Below are 19790 nucleotides of genomic sequence, written 5' to 3' on the forward strand. Positions count from 1 at the left end.
AGGGGCAAGGAGGTAACTTCCCGTCGCCTCCGCCTTTTTTATCTGGCTCCCCCACCTTCCTTCCCCTGGCCCAACGACGCCCCCATTTCGGAGCTCCTCGCGATTCCAATCCCCGCACGCCTCCTCCGCCTCCGCGGCCGGCTCGCGCAGGGTTAGGGTTTGCTCTGCTCCCCATCTCGCCCTGTGCTGTTTTTCTTTCCTGTGAGATTTGGTAGGGAAGGCTTGATCTGTTTCTTCCGGGGCCTGATTCGGCGTCCCTTGATCGTTCTGCGCGTTTTTCTTGTGATTTTTTGGGGTGTCGATTCGTTGGTGCGGGGGATTCCACGGGCCGTGGAATCGCGAAGGGAACGGGCGCTTCTTGATTCGGTCTTCGATTGGTGGTTTCTTCTGTTCAGGTGGAAGTCCTTTTGGGTGGGGAAATGAAAACGCGTTCTTGTTTTTTTTTCTTATTATTTTTTTAAATAAAAATTGTATGAAGGTTGTTTCACTTGGCCAAATGATTAGGCTTTACCTGTCTTTTTTTGTCTGATTTTTTAAAGTTCGTAGCGCTGCTAAATGTTACTAGTGATTCAAGTAATTTTTTCCGTGGAAATCGTGCGTATTTAGTTGCAAGCTGTGGATTAGTTAAATTACTTGGCAGATTTGGTTTATACTGTCCTCGATTTACATCACCATGGTTTTTTTACAGAGATTTGAATTGATATACCCTAATTCGTTTAGGAATACCGTTTTGATTTGTATTACACAGCGTGTTTTGTGATAGTGACTTCCGCGATGCTCTCCCTAAATATTAGGATCTTGTTTTGTGATATTTGCTGAAGTGACAAATCGTGTGGTTATTTACATCGATTGTTTAATGTGCAGCTTATAGTAGTCATGGAACACAAGGAGGCGGGCTGCCAGCAACCCGAGGGCCCAATCCTATGCATCAACAACTGTGGCTTCTTTGGCAGTGCGGCCACCATGAACATGTGCTCCAAGTGCCACAAGGAGATGATAATGAAGCAGGAGCAGGCCCAGCTAGCTGCCTCCTCCATCGATAGCATTGTTAACGGTGGTGATGGTGGGAAAGGGCCTGTCATAGCTGCAACCGCCGCGGTGGCGGTTGCTCAAGTTGAGGAGAAGGCAATTGTTGTGCAGCCTCCACTTGTAGCTGAAACCAGTGAGGCTGCTGCTGTAATCCCCAAGGCCAAGGAAGGCCCGAACCGGTGCGCAACCTGTAGGAAGCGGGTTGGCCTGACGGGATTCAACTGCCGATGCGGTAACATGTACTGTGCGGTGCACCGTTACTCCGACAAACATGAATGCCACTTTGACTATCGGACTGCAGCTAGGGATGCGATTGCCAAGGCCAATCCTGTGGTGAAGGCGGAGAAGCTCGACAAGATCTGAGAGGGGCAATGGGGAGGGGGATGGGTTGTGATCTGCAAGATTCAATCATGCATCTTTGCTGCTTTATCATTGAACTTCCCATTCTTGTTTGCTGCCACATCCCTGAGTTGTTCAACACTGAGATGCACATGCATCCTGGCAGCTGCAAGAATTCATCCCCAGTTAGAGTCCACAATGGTTTGCGTGTTGGCTATGTTGTGTAAGCTTATTCAGTTATTCATGGTGGTTTCGGTCGGTATTGTGGCATTCCCATTTACGTAGCTCTGTAATGTACCACTGTCTCGTGCGTGTTACATCCCAATCAGTAATAGTAATCAGCAATGGTCTGCCATAGTTCCTCGCAATTTTCTGGATTGTTGTGGATGGACACTACCGTTTTAAAAGCATGTGGTAGTCGAGAGAGCTGTGATTTGTAACAGGATGGGTCTTGATTGTTGGGTATGCTGATTCTGTATTACAACATAGTCTATGCAAACGCGTACTTGGTGAATGGTATTAATTCATCATCATCTTTTTTGAAAATCCTGTATGCAAAGGAACTTGCTTGCATGGGAACATTTCACAATTCATATCCTTCTCTTTTTCTAGTCTGTACAAGTGGGGACATGCAGCTCTCCTTTTTACATGTGATTGGAACGAAGCCTAATGATTGGCACCTGCAAAGCATTGGAACAAGTCTAAACAACTTGTTTTTGTATGATTGTCACTTGCAAAGAATTGGAACAAGTATAAACAACTTGTTTTTGTATGATTGTCACTTGCAAAGAAGATAATAATTCGTTCGAAAAAAAATTCTTCTGCAGGGGGCGAATATTTTTGCTCCTCAATTTGTGGGTGGGTCTCTTTTGGACATGATGGGAACATTGAGCAACTCTTCTGCCGGGTGTTGAGCTGCGATGGATTAAAGAATGCAGGCAATGATGGAGAAGCCTGATCGCCTTGAGATTCGTTGTTTGTTTATGAGAGAATGGATAGGATCTCAGCTTTGTCGTCCTCAGCTCCCATCCCAGTAGCTACAGTTGTATTTTATGGCAGCAACTGTTGTTACCTGCTCTGATCAGTTTACTATAAAACTGCCATTATATTGTAGAGTATGTAACAGCCTGAAGAAAACAGTTGCAGAGCTCAGCAGCCTCAACCATGGGGATTACCTAGTTGCAAATCAGACACCCAATGACACTTCTCTTTCACCCAGCCAGAAGTGAGCAACCCGGATTCAGGGCAAACAGCAGATCACTTCAGGACGAAATGTTTAGCAACAACTTCAGTAACCGAGATACATAAGGTGAACAAACTCATCAATGGTGCCTTCAGCTGCGAAAAATTCACATAATCTCAAGTAACTTCCTCACTCAAGAAAGGACCGAAGAAATGTTGTGTGGATTGCTCGGTATTGCAGTAAGTGAATGTATATGAGAGGGATACACATGAAACAGCTCATTTCCTCTTTAATTGCCTGTTCTAAACTGCAGTGTATGAGAAGAAAGAGGCTGTGACTTATTCTGTATTATTTCGACTCCAAGTGCAAATTTGGGGACTCAGGCCCCAATGCTGAAGTAAACCGTGTAGAATTCGTCCCTGAAACTGTAAAGTGGCTCCAGGACGAAGTTCCTCCTCACTTTCTTTGCGACAAAGCTGATTGGATGGTACTGCCTCTGCGGGGAAGTCTGCACAAAGCTTGCCGCCTGCTCGAGTATCCCACCAATGCTCTGAAGAGAACTCTTGCAGCTGACCTGAATCTTCGTCCCCGCAGAGTAATCCACGCCTGTCACCAAGCTCGAGGGAAACTGAGTTAGGATTTCCATCAAGCCCGGGTACTATGTTGAAGAGGGAATCTGTGTTGAAGAGGGAATCTGAACCCTTCTGAGCGGATAGGGTGAGGTTATTGGTGATCACAGTTCCTGGCAAGTCAAATGGCTCGATCAGCATGGAAGCTCCCTTCATGGTTGTGCTGTAGATGTCCTGAGGGTGTGCCCCGAATGTTGTATGGATGGCGGTGTCAGTGTCGTCAACTTCAGGCCGTTGCATTGTTAGGGAGCCATATGGCCTTGTGAGGACAAATGTTTTCCCATTGGATACTTGTGTGAAAAGGTTACCAGCTGTGAGTTGTGCACTGAAGGAACAGTGGTGATCCAATCTGAAATTGTACTGCTATTGCCATCTTTTGCATCCCAGTCACCAGTGGATAGGCCAGCAAGAACAAATGGCCCAAATAGGATGGCTTGAAGGGATGCATACTCCGGCCTGTCATATGAACAGATAGCTAGCAATTAATATTGGATCAAGTTCCTCAAAAATACTTGGATCAAGATTCTCTATACAAAAATCTGAATATTATCACACATGGTAGCAAAATCCGCTATTTCTACTAGCGCCACTATGTATTTGTAGTACAAGCACTGGTTATCATGGTGGTATATCAGTGTGTGAGCCAAGTAAAGTCAGCCAATTTATTGTATCCATAAAGAATGTTGCAATTTGCTGTTTCAAAAATGAGGCTTATGGTCAACTTCACTCAAATGGCAGAGAACAAATGATAAAAAGAAGACAGAAGCTGGTACAAATTCAGACACGGAGATGCAGATACTCATAGGCAAAAGACTAAAGTGGATGTAAAGTAAAGAAGCATATAAATCTAAACAGCTGTGCTAAACGCGCATAATGTGCAGCATATTTCAAAAATTTGAAAACAGTTTATCTTAATCTATTAAGAATTTTAGCAATAACTGTCGACCATACATGCCCAGACCCACCAGAGGGTCTGTACGGGCCCACTCAAGGGGACGTACTCGAGACGTATCAGGACATTAAGACTACGCTACAGGGCAACCTAGACTCCATGGAACTCCTGAAAGGCTAGTCGGAATACAAGGAAACTACTCTGCCGAGTTAGAGTAGGAGTCTATAGTCTTGCCCGACTAGTACTCTTGTACTCAAAGCTACCCTGTAACCCTGCTCCCCGGATATATAAGAGCGGGCAGGGACCCCTCCAAACAGGTTCAATCGAATACAAGCATACAACACACAGGACGTAGGGTATTACGCGATTTAGCGGCCCGAACCTATCTAAAATCGTGTCCCTGCGTCACCATCGACTCCTTGAATTCGGCGACACCCACCAACCAAAACTCTATCTCGGGTACTCTCTTGATAGGTTGCCGAGTTAAAACACCGACAACTGGCGCGCTAGGTAGGGGTAGTCGCCGAAATTCTCCACGTCAGATCGATGGCTTCAGTCATCATCAAGCCTGCGTTCATGTTCGAAGCGGGCACAACGTTTGTTTCCAACGTCGCATCATCGAAGAACCGGAGAAAAAATATCTCGGCGGAAACTCTCGTCGACATCAAGAGAAAAATTTCATCGAGAAATTCGAATTTTTCGATCTCAAAAACACCGAGTTCGACCACAACTCGGAGTCAACTATAACTCGGACTAGTCCGCGCGAGCAGGCAATTCAGCCATCGTGTGGACCGAATACAACTTTAAGCCAATTCCCGCTCGGACTCCGAAACGCGGTCACGATTCATCAAAAAACTCTATCCAAAGTCCAGTCCGGATTAGAGTCAATTGAGGACCACAACTCCGACTCGAACTCTTTTGAAGAACTCCCCTTATCAGGTTCACAACAGGCCTGGTAATCACATGAACACCGCAAGGCAGATTCGTCTACTGGCCTGGCATGAAGCCATCATTCCTTGCCCAAGACAATGAATCACGCCTCATCGCACACCTGGATATCCTCCCATATCAAGAGGGTACTCCACTCTCACTGATCCATGAAGAAGATGGTTCCACTGAAGTCATAACATCCAGCTCTGGAAGCTATTCTCCAGATAGAGAACTCTTTGTTGTGGTTTCGCCAATTGATGGAACGGGAACCAGCGATCACCACCAAAGAACTCCTCGTCGGGAACGCCAAATGGAAGAAGTCTCCCAAGATGAAAATGGAATACTTCAACTCTGTAGTAATAAGATTCGCAATGAATTCACCTTGCAAAGAGGATCTCCGGTAACTTCATACCTCATCTGTGCACCAATGACAACTGGAATGTGTGTATTGGAATGGAAACCTGAAATGCTGTCAGCCTGAAATGAAACAAATACACAAACAAGGCTATGACTAAACGAAAAATCCCTCAAGACGAACAGTAATTCTACTCCATTGATTGAGTCCTGCACTAGGAACCTAAGTTCCGTTTCCATAAAAGTATACACTGTACATGGTAATACCAGTTCAGTAGCGGCATAATCTAAATCTGTTCAATATATAGACATGTAGTGACCGCCGGATGATAAGCAAATTGAACTGAAGTTAGTAATCACAATTCTTAACATAGTTAAAACCGAAACTGGTTAAGTTCTATTTCAGTCATTTATTGTAATGTAAACATAATCCTAGCTATCACCAAATAGCTGAAGATTCACAACTAGCAAACCAAATCAGTGTTTCAGCACACCTGAACTGCAAGCAGCCCAAGAAAGCATGGCTTATCGAAGAGATGGGCCAGTGTCAAATGCTTCAGATCATTCTGCCCAATTAAGAGAAAGTAAGCATATCAGCTAGATATAACTGTATTAATCGATGCTACACTTGTAACAAACGGCAAATCACCGTTATCGTGTAGAGCTGATAGAGCACATCATTCATCCCACCAGTTTCCTCATTGAGAGACTCCCAGTGCCTCTCAATGCTGTATTTCTGTATGACATTCTTCACCCGATCACTGAAATAATTAGTCATCTTTACCACCATGTCAAGAGCCTTGGAATTCCCAGCCACTGTGTACTGATAAAGAAGGCCTTGCATAATCTGTAAACCAAAAATTACACCCACTCAGATTGGTGATATCATTCATTCATTCACATATTTATCATGAAGTAGAAACTGAAAACCCCCATGAACCTTGTGGATTGTGTAGTAAGGGGCCCAGGCCTGATGGCCTCAACCCAATCGAAGAATTCTGACCGGAAGGCCGACAGGTACCCTGTGCCCATCTTCTTCTGGCAATCATTGAGCGCGTCGACGACAGACGACATTTTCACATTAAGAGTATCATTGTGTGTGCTAGCCCACATCTTTGCAGTAGCACTCAGGTAATGCCCTGAAAAGAACAACAGCAGGACGCTGAAATTCAGCCTAGCTGCGAAATTGTAGTGGGTAAATGCTACAGAATCGAAACCAAACTGAGATGCGGTGGCGCATCAACAAAGTGTCCCCGGAGCTGGACGTTAGGGCCCTCCCACCCGCCATAGGGCGTTCCCGGCCGCGACCCCGGGCCGCGGCGCGCCGGTGGTGGCGCCCCGGAGCTTGCGGTAGAGCGGGAGCCAGTCGAACACCTCCTCGCGCCGCAGCGCCCGCCGCGGCATGAGCGACATCCAGTTGGATTCGTCGGTGGGGTGTTAGGTGCTGCTCGTGGCCATGCAGCCATGCTCATGGCCGTGGCCATGGTGGCCGGGCCCGGACATCGGCTGCGCCGCCGCGCGCTCCGTGTGCGATATCAGCCCCGGGAACGCGTTGGTGCACGAATTCCCCACCGCGCCGTGCCAGCCGGCGGCGGCGGCTAAGATCACGACGGCCCCCAGCGCCGCTGCCGCCGCCAGCACGCCCGGCGCTCGCGCCATAATCCCCGTTCTTGGCAAGAACCAGTCGTTACCCACTTACCCTGTCCTCAGTTGACCCACACCCACCGCATAATTCAGCCAGAATCCACCTCATCACTTTGATAAGAGGATCTCCGATGGCTCTCTATTTGTTGCAAAAAAAATTTGTATCCATTCCCCACTTTTCAAATATTCAACTCTCCCTCTCCACACACTGACACGTGGGTCCTACACGTCATCCCCTTCCTCCCTCCCTCCTTTCCCTTTCTTCCCATCCCCCTTCCCACCCCCTCCTACCTCCGCCATCAATTGGCGCCCCTCCCCGTCCTCCTCCTGCACCTAGGCCATGGAGCTGCTGGCGCTAGAACTCTACCGGGAAGCGGCGGTGCGCGGCCCCCTCCGACGCCTACGCGGATGGGAGAGTTGATGATGACGCCGATGCGACGTGGGGAGGACGGTAGCGCTCGACGGGGGAGCTCGCCACCAGGATCCGGGAGGCGCTTGACCTGGCGCGTCGCGCCACGGCATCCCCACGGTGGATCGAGGCCGCCAGCCGGCTCCTCCCCGTGCGGCCTTTGCTGCGCCGCCCCATCCTTCCCGCTAGCTCCTCCCCGAGCTCCCTTTGCTCCGCCTCGACCGGTCGACGGTGGCGCGGCGACGGCTTCCGAGAGGATGCGACGCGTGAGGGGAAGATGTTGTGGCAGATGTGGGGCCCACACTTGGCAAGACAGATGGGAAGACAGGTTGGGTTGCCAAGTTTGGCCAGCGGGAGCGGGAGGAGAAATTTGGCCATTCAGATGGGATAGCAAGAATGATGGCAAGTCTGTTGGAGCAAGATTTTCATGGTAAGTTGCTAAATTTTAATTTAGTGAGTTGGATAGCAACTCTCTTGGAGTTGCTCTAACATGGAAGAGAGAAAGTGAGGAGAAATATTGTACTATTTCAACTAGCTCATAGAGAAAAAGAAATGCACATTTTATTGATGAGAGACATGCTGCGGGAATCAAAATACTCTGAGCAATATGCTATGAGACAACTATTGAAGAGGTGGACAAGCTTCAAGCCAGTGCACTAGCTCAACTATTGGAGTAGGCCTAGGTAGGCGTGTTGCACTGGCTCAACTATTGGAGTAGGCCTAGGTAGGCGTGGAGGAGAGAGAAACAACTACAAGTGGTACAATACGTAGCCCCTGTTGTGTTGGTCACCCGGTGCAAGGATTAAATAAATAATTTGAGTAAGAGTATTGAATGCTATTCTTAGCAGATGGGTGGACCGATAGCTTGCTTGGCTGGGAAAAGTTGGAGAGACATCTTTTTTATCACTGTAGGATCCACCTTAACATGAACTAAACAAGTCTAAATGTTGCGACTTGTTTTGCTAAACCAGCACCCTATGACGTGTCTACACTTGCCCCTTACTTAACAAAATATACACTAAAACTGCTCTAACAGATCATGCCTTCTCCGTTTGAGCTATTTTACGATACACAATACTAGGTTATACTAGTATTTAAAAAAACTAGTATAAAAATATTCGACAGTTAGAATTAATTATATACTACTGGAAACTCAGCTTTTCTGAGCTTCTGGCTCTCCGAAAGCTGCACCAGAATTTCGTTGTTTATTTGAGCATCTTACTTTTTACACTGAGAAGACAAACAATGAGAATTTTGTTGTTTATTTGAGCATCTTACTTTTCACACTGAGAAGACAAACAACGCCTTATAGGACCGAGAGTGGCAACATGTCAGCCATGATGTACCTCAAATGGACCTTGAGGCGAGACCAATATCTCCCCCATCCAAGAACAGAGGGTGCTCGAGCTCTTCCAGATACCTAATAAGCTCCCTACGATCTTTGTGAAACCACACAAGATACCAAACAAAGGATATTCAAGGCTTTGAAACTGAAAATCAAAAGATTTTCCGGGCGAAAATGGGTACGGTAACCATCTTATCATCCTTGAAGTCGGCCCAAGCTTTTGACTACTTTCCAACCCAATCATTGTCGATCCGGCCCAAATCTAGCCCACCTCAGGTCTCTCGTTCTCGCCGCCGCCGCCTCGCCACCGGGCCCACCTTATCCGACCGCCACGTACCCGTTGCACCACTCTGCTCTCCCTGCTCCCCGGGCCCCACACGTCAGCCTCGGGGCATCCGCCGCCGAATCAGATCCGAGAGCGAAAGCGAAGCCACGGCGCCGTCCCTCCCCGTCCCCGCGGGCCGTCGCCCACCGTTTCTTCCTCTTCTGCTTCGGTTGCGCCGCGCACAAGAAATCCGTGCAGCTCCTACCGGACCGTGGAGCCCCACGCGACCCAGCTCCCCACCCGTGGCCGCGCCCGCCGCCTTCCTCTCGCCGCCCCGGATCCAGAGAGGTAATTTTTGGCGTGGTGCTTTCGCTCGTGTTGCGCGCCCCCGGTCCTGTCGCGGCATCCGGCGTGGATCTTGGCTCGGATTGTACCCTGCAGCAAAAGGAAGGGTTACGAGCTGGGTTCGCGGTTTCCTCCTCGTCGTCGGCAGGTTCATCCCAAGGTTCGGCCTTCTGGACGCCTCGTATTTTCGAAATTGGTGTGATGATTTGTTTCGTGCGCGCTGGGAGGAGCGCATCTGAGCACCTGCATTGCATGTTCACGAGGTTTGTTGGAGAGCTTAATTGGATTTATTCTAGATCTACCACAATTAGATGCGTTCATCCGTGGAAAACATTGTTGTTTTCGTTTCCCTGGATGTCTAGCCTGTGGCTGCTATACTTGTATGCGATGAAATGATGGTACATTATCCTGAATTTCTGGCAGGCTACATGCCATCAAGTGAAGAGTGAACTGTAAAATTCTCTTCTCCTGGAAATGGAACACTAGCTAACTAGTTATCCAGTTCTGATATGCCTTTGTTAAATTTAGCCATCATAGCATCTGTTATGGGTAGTTGATATGTCCAGGAGCATTATGGGTAGTTGAAATGGGTCAATACAAGCAAACATGTTTCGAATTATCAAATGAAGAAGACTCCCATTTACACAATGTTTTCCTTTTTACATCTAGTAGTTTGAATCTCTAAAAATGTATCATGGTCAGGTCATCTTCCTATTAAGAAATATTCGAATTCATTTTTTGTGGTTGGCTTAGTAGTTAGTATTCATTAAGGGTTGATTGGTTGGTCCAATTTCAGAACTCACTACTTAGCTTGCCCCTTTGGAGTTCTCTACTCTGATCATGGTTTTTGATTCTACCCAAATCTGGACTTTGCTTTTGTAGCTCACTGTTCTACATATTTGTTGAATGGTTACTTCGTGTTGCTATGCCCTATCCAAAATTCAAACTACTGGTCTTATCTGCTTTGAAATATTCTTGCTTCAAAGTTATCCAAATTAGTGAGCCTCTACTGTGATATGCTGCAGACCATTTTTCTTCTGTGAAGTGGTCCAGGTACATTGAATCTCCTACAGTATGTTTAAACCTGGATTCTTGTTAATTTTGTGTTGCAGGCATATCTTGTTGCCCCTGATTTTAAGTTATACAATTAAGGCCAGAAAAATCAGCTTTATTCAACCAGTGATTGGATATGGTATCAGTTAATCTTGGTTTAGTACATTATGTACTGGACCACATATATGGAACTCTTCTTCATCGCACAAAGTTAGGAACACCATTTTTCTCAAAAGGATGGGGAGGTACCAAACTTGATTTGCTAGAGAAGATGGTGAAGCAGCTATTCCCTGAGGCACGTTGCCAAAACTGGCCACCAACTGCTGTGCAGCCAATGTGGAAAACAGTTTGGGAGACAAACAGTTCTTGTCTGCGAGAGGGTGTTTTCAGGACTACATGTGATGAGAGACTAATCGACGCATTGCCCCCTGAGAGTCACAATGCAAGAGTTGCTTTTCTTACTCCTAAAAATGTTACACCAGAGAAGATGTCATGCGTGGTCCATCTTGCAGGTACATGATTTTGTGGTTTCATTAACATTTGTTTCCTAATGCATTGCATAGATTAGGAAAACCATTTTCTGATCTTGGCTTGTATGCATTTCAATCATTTTTTGTTGTGCTGGTAGAACAGAATATGAATGTATGAGTCTGCTGGCTTTCTAGCACTGCAACTTTAACATTCCTCTTTGACAGCTTCCCTATCTTTTTTTTTTCAAGATAAAAAACTTTCCTCGCTGCCAAGTGCTAAAATCGAACAAGGACTAGTCTCTTTTTACTGTTAGTTTCATATTGATTGATGAATATTGTCACAAAGTTGTTCATTCTCAAAAATCCGTGCCACTTTTTTCCTATATGTCTCTGCTCTCATCTAATGAATCAATCTAAATTTTCTGTAATAATATAGGCACTGGTGATCACACATTTGAACGCAGGCTTCGGCTTGGTGGGCCTCTTCTGAAGAACAATATTGCAACTATGGTTCTTGAGAGGTGAGAGTTGCTTGCATTCTTTGCTAAAATATTTTTCTCCACAATTGACCAAGATCTGATATCCATTGAACCACAGCCCCTATTATGGACAGCGACGTCCTAGCATGCAGCGTGGTGCAAAGCTCCAGTGTGTGAGTGACTTGTTACTCTTAGGGAAAGCCACAATTGATGAAGCTCGCAGTCTCCTGTACTGGCTGCAGACTGAGGCTGGTTATGGCAAGATGGGCATATGTGGGCTCAGCATGGGTATGTTAATACTGGTTTTGCTCATGACTGAATGTAGCTAGTCTTAAAAATAATGTAGCAGCCTATTTGTCAAAGCCATCTGATTCTTATAATTTTCTGGTTATATTTACAAGATTCCTTGTACATTCTTCTCAAAAAGAGTTCTTTGCTGATGACACAGGTGGTGTGCATGCTGCGATGGTGGGATCCCTTCATCCTACACCAATTGCTACACTACCATTTCTCGCTCCACACTCTGCTGTGGTACCTTTCTGTGAAGGGGTCTACAAATATGCCACAGCTTGGGATGTGTTGAGAGAAGATGCAGCAGCATTAACTCAAGATGTAACATCTTTGACAGAGGATGCAGCACAGAAAACTGGGGTCACTATTGAGCAAGTCAGAGATAGGTTGCGGTCAGTGTTGTCTTTGACTGACGTCACTCGATTTCCAGTCCCAAAGAACCCACAGGCTGTCATCTTTGTTGGTGCAACGGTTAGTGTTGCTCTACCGAGCTTTTTATGACCTCTCAACATTAATTTATAATCTCTGAAAACATGATTGTTTTCCCCTTGAGTCTTTTACTTTGTTTCACGATTCTGACAGTATAACGACCATCAGATTGTATCCATAGTTGACTGGCTATTTTACTACTATTACAGTGGAAGGACTTTTGAATTAACTCAAAATATGTCTTTTACCCGCACTGTTTACAGGAAGTTCTTTTTTGAGTTTTAAGACCACACTGTTTACAGCAAGTTGCCATAGAGCTCCGTCAATGTTCAGAAATTGAAACTTACATTGATATATAGCAGATAGTTTACTCCAGCACTGTTATCTTTTGAAGATTGGTTAAGTTACCTCCTCATTTCAGACAAAGGGATTGCTTCCTTGAGTATTCTTATTCGGCTGGAGCTTTCTTCTATTCTGAAGCTATGTTCTCTTTACAGGATGACGGTTATATTCCCAGACATTCAGTCATGGAGCTTCAGAAGGCATGGCCAGGCTCCGAAGTCCGGTGGGTAACAGGAGGCCACGTTTCATCCTTTTTCCTCCACAACGACGCGTTCCGCAAAGCCATCGTGGACGCCCTTAACAGATTGTAGCACCGAGGGGAAGTCATCATTGTGATGCCAGTTTATATTGTGTGACTGTTCTGAACTTGGGGTTGCGAATTGCGGCATCAGCTGAACCCACAACCGTATGCCATGATAGGCACACCCTGTGCTGAAGGGTTTTGGTAAATGACTATTTGTTGTAGCTTAATTGTTCTGCTTCGCATGAGATCGGAGGGAGGCTGGTTGTACATCAGATAGCATGTAACACCCCATTATTTGGCAGTAGTTCTGCAATAATTTATCCTGTCACCATTTATCAATCTTCTGAGTGTCTGACATGTCAACACTGGCTGAATCAGCTTGGCAATTTGGCAGTTTCAATGGTTATTCCTTCCTATTTCCTAATGCTGAATCAGCTCCTATGTATACATAGTTACATATATATAAATACTCCTAGAACTGATGTCAAATAGTCGAGAAATGGGTCATCTGAATTCCTGATCACCTCTATACGCATCTCTGAAACTATCCCATATCACTTTCCGGAGGCTGCATCTATAGTAAGCCACCGGCCCTACTACTTTGGAAGGGTTGTCCGTGGCTGGGCCCCGCCGCCGGGATGGTCGCCACCGGCTCGTGGCGCGGCCGGGTGTGCCAGAGCTCGCTGAGCGCGCGGAGGCGGTGGGAGTAGTCGGCGATGGCGAGGAAGCACCGCGCCGCCTGCCGCGCCGTCAGGATCTGCGGCAGCCGGTGCAGCGCCTGCAGCCTCAGCGCGTCCGCCTGCAATAACGTAACCATTCACCATTTCTGCAACCGATTCATATATATATATATTATATAAATAAACATGCAGAGACAGATGGGCGCAGCTTGCTTGCCTGCCTGACGAAGGCTTCGAGGGAGGCGAGCTTGGCGATGGCGAGGGACATGGTGGCCATGTAGCCGGGCACGTCGGAGTAGGGGCAGAGCAGCGCCGCCGCGTCGGAGGAGACGGCCTCCGAGACGGAGCGGTGCATCGCCTGCAGCTCGTGGTCCAGCGCCGCCTCCGCCTCCCTCGCCCACTGCTGCACGCCGCAGACGCCCATCGCCTGCGGCTCCGTGAGGGGCTCCGCGTGCCGGGCGGCTACCTGCGGAGCATGCGTGCATGCTAGCTAATCAACAATTCATCCTTTCTTTTCTTTTTTTTTTCGTTGAGAAATTAACAAAAACTGGTTGTCACTTTGTCAGAGTTTGCAAGCACTACCCTGACTGATTTGAGCTGAAATTTCAACAAATTAACCATGAACAAAGCATATGAAATTAAACTATAAACCTAATAATATATACTATATTTTTTTTCTAGAAAAAGGTCTGCCACGCAAGTCGCGCTTACATGTCTCGTGAGATCTTCGCCTACACACTAAGGTGGTAATATGAACTTTTTCCGAACGAGACATGGTTGGTCGTTCACGTGATCGAGTTACATGTTGACAAAACCTGAGATTTTATTTCCTGAACTCGTTTTTTCCAATGTCGACTCCAACCCCTTCTAGAAGCCGAAACAAAAGGCATACATGTGTTAAGCACGTCCTTTGCATTGTTGTAGGTAAGTTAACCATCCCCGTCTCCATCTCCTATCTAACCTACTATCCTGTTGCAGTTGCAGAAAGTAACAGTCACATATAGTAGTAGCTGATGGCTGCTAGTGTACTATATAGGCAAAGTCCAAAGACAATTCCAAAGGCCCAACTGTTCCATCAACTGGGACCTCTGACCTACCTAATCAGCTATCTAATCCGTCATGTACATCTGTGACCTGTCCATGGATACCTCTACCTAATGAGTAATGTCTGTACCCATTGTTATAACCAAACAGTACTTGGATCCTTAATTTTTTTTTAGTGCATTTGTGTTTAGTATCATATCATGTATAATTGTCCTACATCAGGATGTACAGGAGAAGCCTGTGTACATGCACATTTTCACTCACGAGTCGTGAGTCGTGACACATGCATGCATGCTTGCTTGTACATGGCCAAGGACAGGCAAGAAGGCAAGAAACGTGTGCCTGTGCGTGTTTGGGTCAAAATTAAGTCACGCGATGTACTTATGCTATAATTATATTCTGTGGACTTGGTTTTCAGCTCATCGATTAAGAAGTAGTAGTTGGTCAGGAGATAAGTAGAGCACGTGAGCTCATGCTTACAGAAACTTGAGCTCAGCGTTTAATTCACGGTGTGGTTAGTTATAATGAAATGAAGCAGTGGCATGCAGTTAAAAGTTGTTGGAGCTCAGATCACCTTGATGAGCTCCGAGGGGCGGAAGCCGCCGATCCAGAGGAAGCAGCGCTCGGCGGCGGACGCCCACGCGCCGGACACGAGGTGGAACGCGTCGGCGCTCGCCACGGCGGCCTTGAGGTCCGCCAGCACGCCGTGGTGCGCCGCGGCCGCGTCCACCAGCTGCCGCAGCTGCGCGTCCGCCGCCGGCGCCGGCGCCGGCGCCGCGGGGTGCTGCTGATCGGCCGCCTCCAGCGCCGCCCGCAGGTGCCGCATCATCTTGCCGTGCTCCTCCTGCCACCGCGCGTGCTCCATGTCGAACCAGGCCGCCTCTGCGAACAATTGCACAAGATCACGACGATGCATGCAGATTAAGCATGCACGTAAACGTCCAAGGTGCGATGTATGAGCAGTTTAGGTAGCTAGGGTTTAATAAATTGCATGCCTGGGCTTAGTCCGCCATTGCTGCCAGAAAGAGCTCCACCACCAAACACTGCTCCCTGGATGATTTATATTTGGCGTCATGCATGGAACAAATTAAACTCAATTAGTCCGTAATATGGAACAATAATTTCGTTTAAGCTTCTGTTGCTCTATTTTTTTTAAAAAAAAAATGCAGATTCTAGTAAGATAACTGTTCCAAAAATTAGGTCTATATTTTTCTGCAGCCCTCCTGCATGTTAGTAGTTCTAAAAGTTGGAGTACAAACAAGGGTAAAGATAGCTGTGTAGTTTTCCTTTTTTTTTAAAAAAAAAAACTAGACCAACCTCAGAATGAACTAGGGGGCTTTATATTAAGAAGAAGAAAAATATGCACCCAAATTCAGCTCGGTGAGGATTGATCAAACTTGGGTGGTCTAGCGTCCACCCTGCATACCTGATTTCTGGATCTGTGCAACTCTTGTTCCAGCTGGGACAGCCTAATCCTGCTTGTCTCTAGGTTCTGAATGTAGGCCTACGCTTGGAGACAGAGACAAATCACATAAAAAAGGAACATTAATCATACATGCAGGTCATGGAAGAGTGATTTTATACGACATAGAAAATTAAGCAGATATAGTTGTTGATAAATCCAAACTTTTCCCATTTCATTGGTTTTCCAGACTCACTCTATTTTTTGGTTAGGTAGTACACAGGATGAAATACCTTCTTTCTGAGCCTGCTTTTCCTTGCCGCCTCCCTGTTCTGAGCGAGCCTTCTCAGCGTCTTGGCGTCCGGCGTTCTGGGGCCCTCCTGTTGGTTCGAGGTCGACGGCGTCCCGCTGCCCGTGGCGGCACCGCTGCTCCCTTCTCTCTGGCGACGACGACGACGACATTATGGACGCGTCAAGCACGAAGCACAAGGCACATCAAACAACACTCGAGAGCACAGAAATGCATGCCTTGACGCCTGCCGGCTTGCCGTCCTTCAGCGCTGCCGGAGTCGGCCTCGACGGGTGGTTGGATGGCGGCGGCGGCTGCTTCGAAGGGCCGGCGCCGGCGATCGGCGCCGTGTTGCTAGTCCCCATGGATCCCTGCTAAAAAGATCATCAGAGCATCAGAAGCAAGATAGGGTTTCGTGTCAAAGAACAAAAAACCATGCATCCCGGCCATCATGTACCTTTGGCGCAGGCTCGGCGATGTGCATTGGCTGAGAAGGGAAGATGTTGAGAGTTTCTGCACAGTAATGCGCGCACATTATATTCATGAACACCATATTATCTAACTATACTTCCTCTACGTCCGTTTAGGACAAATAAAGTAGAAAATGTCATATACTCCATCCGTTTCAAATTGTAGGTCGGCTTTTCTAAATTCATAGATATTAGTATGCATCTAGACATACATTATATCTATATGCATAATAATAGCTATGAATCTAGAAAAACCAAAATAACCTACAATTTGGAACGGGGAAGTATTTAAGAATGGACGGAGTGTATAATAAAATAAGGGAACTAGAACGTGCACAAACAATACATGTGTACATGTACAGTGATGTTAGGAGTCCAACAAATATGTGTCACTAACTTTCTACAAGTAGTAGTTAACAACATATCTATATGGAAGGGCTCAGTATGAACAAAGGGGAAATGCAAGCGTGCATATGCATGGTTGTTGGAAATATCTAGAAAAGTGGCGAAATAGCAAGCTGTTTGGCCAATGAGAAATCACATCCCTGCCTAACTGCCTTGTTTGAGCAGAAAATGACCCAGAATGTACACACATACATGAGCAGGTGTTTGTTACATGTCACTCTCCTCTTGAGCTAGCAGGGATTCTTTTTTTTTCTTTTTCCGAAATTATTTTTTTGTCAGACAGAACAGGCTTTGCAGACAAAAAAGAAGGAAAAAAGATCGAGAGGTTTGATCGGCATTGTCGCGCATCTTTGCTCCATACTCGTGTGACCATGTCCAATCAGCAGGGTAGATGCATGCATGACTAGGTGACATGTTTAATTTATTGGGAATGTATATATGAAGCAACAAACAAAGTTTATATGACAGGGAAAAAGTTTATTCCCTCTGGACCATTACAGCTATATTTATATATATGAATATAATTAGATTGCATTATTGATTGTGACATTACCAAAAAGGAGCCCGGAGTTAAGTATGGCTTACGACTTACGAGGCTGATCTTGATGATGAGCAGCTGATGTTTGATCCTGGCTGTTGAGGTAGAGGAAGAGGGCTTGATCGAATTCCGCCATGTCGTATCCCCCTCCAGGTTCCTTTCTGCTGCACTTGCACAAGTTAATACACACAAAATTACAAGAATCGATATGATTGGGTTAGTTATTACTAGTTCCTGCATATTTTAAGATTTATACATATAAAAATCGTGTACTCCACAGAAGGGGATAAAATGAGAAGGAGATAGATGTCTGAGCAAGCTATCGGATGCTGAACAAATCGACTAGAAATGCTCCCAAGAATCCCATACAAAAGCTTCTGATAGTCTGCATTGGTTACACCATCACATTCTCTAAACATACGTCATGAGTAGTGAATATTACACATGCAAGTACAGAGACACTTTAAAGCATGAATCATTTTCAAATTAAATCAAGCCCAAACTTCATTCATAATCTCCAGAAGTATAAAGTATAAGAGAGATAACTGATTCTTTATATGTGTTTTCCAAATCAGGCCTGGGTAGCTAGTAGCTAGCTAATTACAGGAAAACAATTCCCAAACCAAAGCAAACTAATAAAAGCACAGGCCGAAAAAACTAATGAAAATCAGAGAAAACTGGGAGCCATAAAGCACGTATTGAAGAAAGATTCATGTGCTTCAGAAGAGGAAAGACAACTAATAAGCAAGAAAGTAGAGCAAACTTCAATTCTATCTATTTGCAAGAAAATAGAGGAAGACTTGATTCTAAACATCTATGTGTGTTAGGGTTTACATGATACCGCCATGGGCGGAGGAGGAAGCAGCTTGGATCATCCCTGCGTGTGGATAGGAAGCCTGCTCAGGTGGCTGCTGCCATGGCCTATCCCCCATGCATGCAATCACTTGCCTATATGCCAACAACCTGCATGCACAAGCCGCTACCTGTCCAGAGGCAGCTTCTTGATAACCTTATCGGATCCTCTCGGCTCGGATGTCTCCCAACTGGACTGAAGCTATAGCAGGAAAGATGATTCAAAAATGAGCTTCAATTCTTCACATCCAATTCCAATCTGCGAGAATTGAAGATGATCGGTAGACGCGCGTCGCCGCTGTTCTTTCTTCCCCCTTCCTTCTCCTCTTTCTTCTTCCTGGCCGGCTATATGTCTTCTATGGCTTCTTCTGACCGGAAGCTAGCAAAAAGTAGGACTTGTAGCCTGGTTGAGGTGGAGTGCTTGCACAAGAAATATAAGGGAGTGGTTACAAACCATGGAAAAAGCTAGGCACAATAATTGGACTTTTTTTTAAAAAAAAAGGTAGAATACGATGGGTGTCGTTGGATCCGGTCCGGTAGGATGACCGGTCTCGGAGCAGTTAGTTTATATTGATTTGCCAAGCTAGTTGATCTAATGTTTCATCTTGATTTGATCCAAGTCAATTTTAACAAACCAAAAAAAAAAAATCCATGGCCAGCTGGGGCATGTTCAGGAGAGACATGCTACCAATGCCAAGTGCTTGTTAACTTCTGGGGTTTTGGCAGGATTTATATGGAGAATCAATTTGGGTCCTGGAAAACGAACTTTGGTTTCGACCATTTAACAGTGCATCAGTTACAGGGTTACGTTTGATGTGTGAAAGGATTTGATGTTTCTTTGGTTTACGCATGGCGCACACTCTGTGTATAACAAGAGCTCTGTGACTGACCAACGTTTTAAGGGCAAAAAGGTGATCATGATATCCTAACTAGAAACAAATTAAAGGCAGATTCACAAACAGTATCTGAAATCAAGTAGCATTCAGTCCCAAGCCACAACAAAAAAAGGTTTCTTATAAGAAACCTAGAGAATTCGCCCAAAGCTTTTCAGGAAAAGTTAGACCATGAAAAGTGAAATTGAAGAAAGTGAGATCACTATAAAAGAAGCATCATTGTAATATACCTTTATATATATAATAAGAAAAAAATAAAAGTAATAATGTAATACGACAGAATAAATCAGTTATCTTTTAATTTTCCATGGTATAAACAAGTTCCCGACACTTATCAAACACTTTGTCTGATGTTTGTTAAGCATCCAAAAACAGCGTTTGCCTTTGATTCCCCGACCAGCAGTGCATCTGTTCGGTTACGAACCTGCCGGACAACGCCATCCAGCTAGCCGCCACGTACGTTGCCATGCAGCGTGCAAATGATGCAATAAGTTTGGACCCGTTGACTATGCGTCGCGCGCATTTGCATGATCTATGCGTTGCAT

The 19790-nt window shown here is 45.9% G+C and overlaps 3 protein-coding genes and 1 pseudogene across 9 annotated transcripts; 2 read left to right on the forward strand and 2 right to left on the reverse strand.

The window, feature by feature from the left end:
* On the forward strand, positions 1 to 1736 carry LOC117847699 (zinc finger A20 and AN1 domain-containing stress-associated protein 4). The gene is made up of 2 exons (XM_034728960.2): positions 1 to 151; positions 865 to 1736. The coding sequence occupies exon 2, from the start codon at positions 877 to 879 to the stop codon at positions 1390 to 1392; it is 516 nt and encodes a 171-aa protein (XP_034584851.1). The 5' UTR covers positions 1 to 151; positions 865 to 876; the 3' UTR covers positions 1393 to 1736.
* Positions 1737 to 3425: 1689 nt separating this feature from the next.
* Positions 3426 to 7097, reverse strand: LOC117847954 (uncharacterized; annotated as a pseudogene).
* Positions 7098 to 9171: 2074 nt separating this feature from the next.
* On the forward strand, positions 9172 to 13011 carry LOC117851671 (uncharacterized). Its single transcript, XM_034733543.2, has 6 exons — positions 9172 to 9524; positions 10477 to 10929; positions 11324 to 11408; positions 11485 to 11654; positions 11815 to 12128; positions 12584 to 13011. The coding sequence occupies exons 2-6, from the start codon at positions 10554 to 10556 to the stop codon at positions 12737 to 12739; spliced, it is 1101 nt and encodes a 366-aa protein (XP_034589434.1). The 5' UTR covers positions 9172 to 9524; positions 10477 to 10553; the 3' UTR covers positions 12740 to 13011.
* Positions 12947 to 18780, reverse strand: LOC117851632 (transcription factor TGAL9). Of its 7 annotated transcripts, none has more exons than XM_034733526.2 (10): positions 18335 to 18780; positions 17555 to 17669; positions 16545 to 16600; positions 16327 to 16461; positions 16092 to 16238; positions 15823 to 15900; positions 15392 to 15446; positions 14971 to 15278; positions 13570 to 13818; positions 12947 to 13471 (listed from the first exon to the last, which is right to left on the reverse strand). In XM_034733526.2, exons 2-10 carry the CDS (start codon positions 17634 to 17636, stop codon positions 13247 to 13249), a joined length of 1335 nt encoding a protein of 444 aa, XP_034589417.1. In that variant the 5' UTR covers positions 17637 to 17669; positions 18335 to 18780; the 3' UTR covers positions 12947 to 13246. The 7 variants fall into 7 exon arrangements, with proteins under 7 accessions (XP_034589417.1, XP_034589423.1, XP_034589412.1 ...); XM_034733532.2 differs by having other exon boundaries at positions 17548 to 17661; positions 18335 to 18779; XM_034733521.2 differs by having other exon boundaries at positions 16327 to 16458; positions 17548 to 17664; positions 18335 to 18778.
* Between the last annotated feature and the right edge of the window lie 1010 nt (positions 18781 to 19790).

Source organism: Setaria viridis, chromosome 1, assembly GCF_005286985.2.
Source record: "Setaria viridis chromosome 1, Setaria_viridis_v4.0, whole genome shotgun sequence".
In the NCBI taxonomy this organism is placed as follows: Eukaryota; Viridiplantae; Streptophyta; class Magnoliopsida; order Poales; family Poaceae; genus Setaria; species Setaria viridis.

Excerpts from the sequence above, each read along its gene's own strand:
- LOC117847699 (XM_034728960.2), top strand. The coding sequence starts at position 877 with ATGGAACACAAGGAGGCGGGCTGCCAGCAACCCGAGGGCCCAATCCTA.
- LOC117851671 (XM_034733543.2), top strand. The coding sequence starts at position 10,554 with ATGGTATCAGTTAATCTTGGTTTAGTACATTATGTACTGGACCACATA. Across the intron at positions 10,930-11,323 it reads ATGCGTGGTCCATCTTGCAG|GCACTGGTGATCACACATTT; the intron begins GTACATGATTTT and ends GTAATAATATAG. Across the intron at positions 11,655-11,814 it reads CATATGTGGGCTCAGCATGG|GTGGTGTGCATGCTGCGATG; the intron begins GTATGTTAATAC and ends CTGATGACACAG.
- LOC117851632 (XM_034733489.2), bottom strand. The coding sequence starts at position 18,432 with ATGGGGGATAGGCCATGGCAGCAGCCACCTGAGCAGGCTTCCTATCCA. Across the intron at positions 17,665-18,334 it reads TCCGCCCATGGCGGTATCAT|CAGAAAGGAACCTGGAGGGG; the intron begins GTAAACCCTAAC and ends GTGCAAGTGCAG. Across the intron at positions 13,472-13,569 it reads TCGAAGCCTTCGTCAGGCAG|GCGGACGCGCTGAGGCTGCA; the intron begins GCAAGCAAGCTG and ends ACGTTATTGCAG.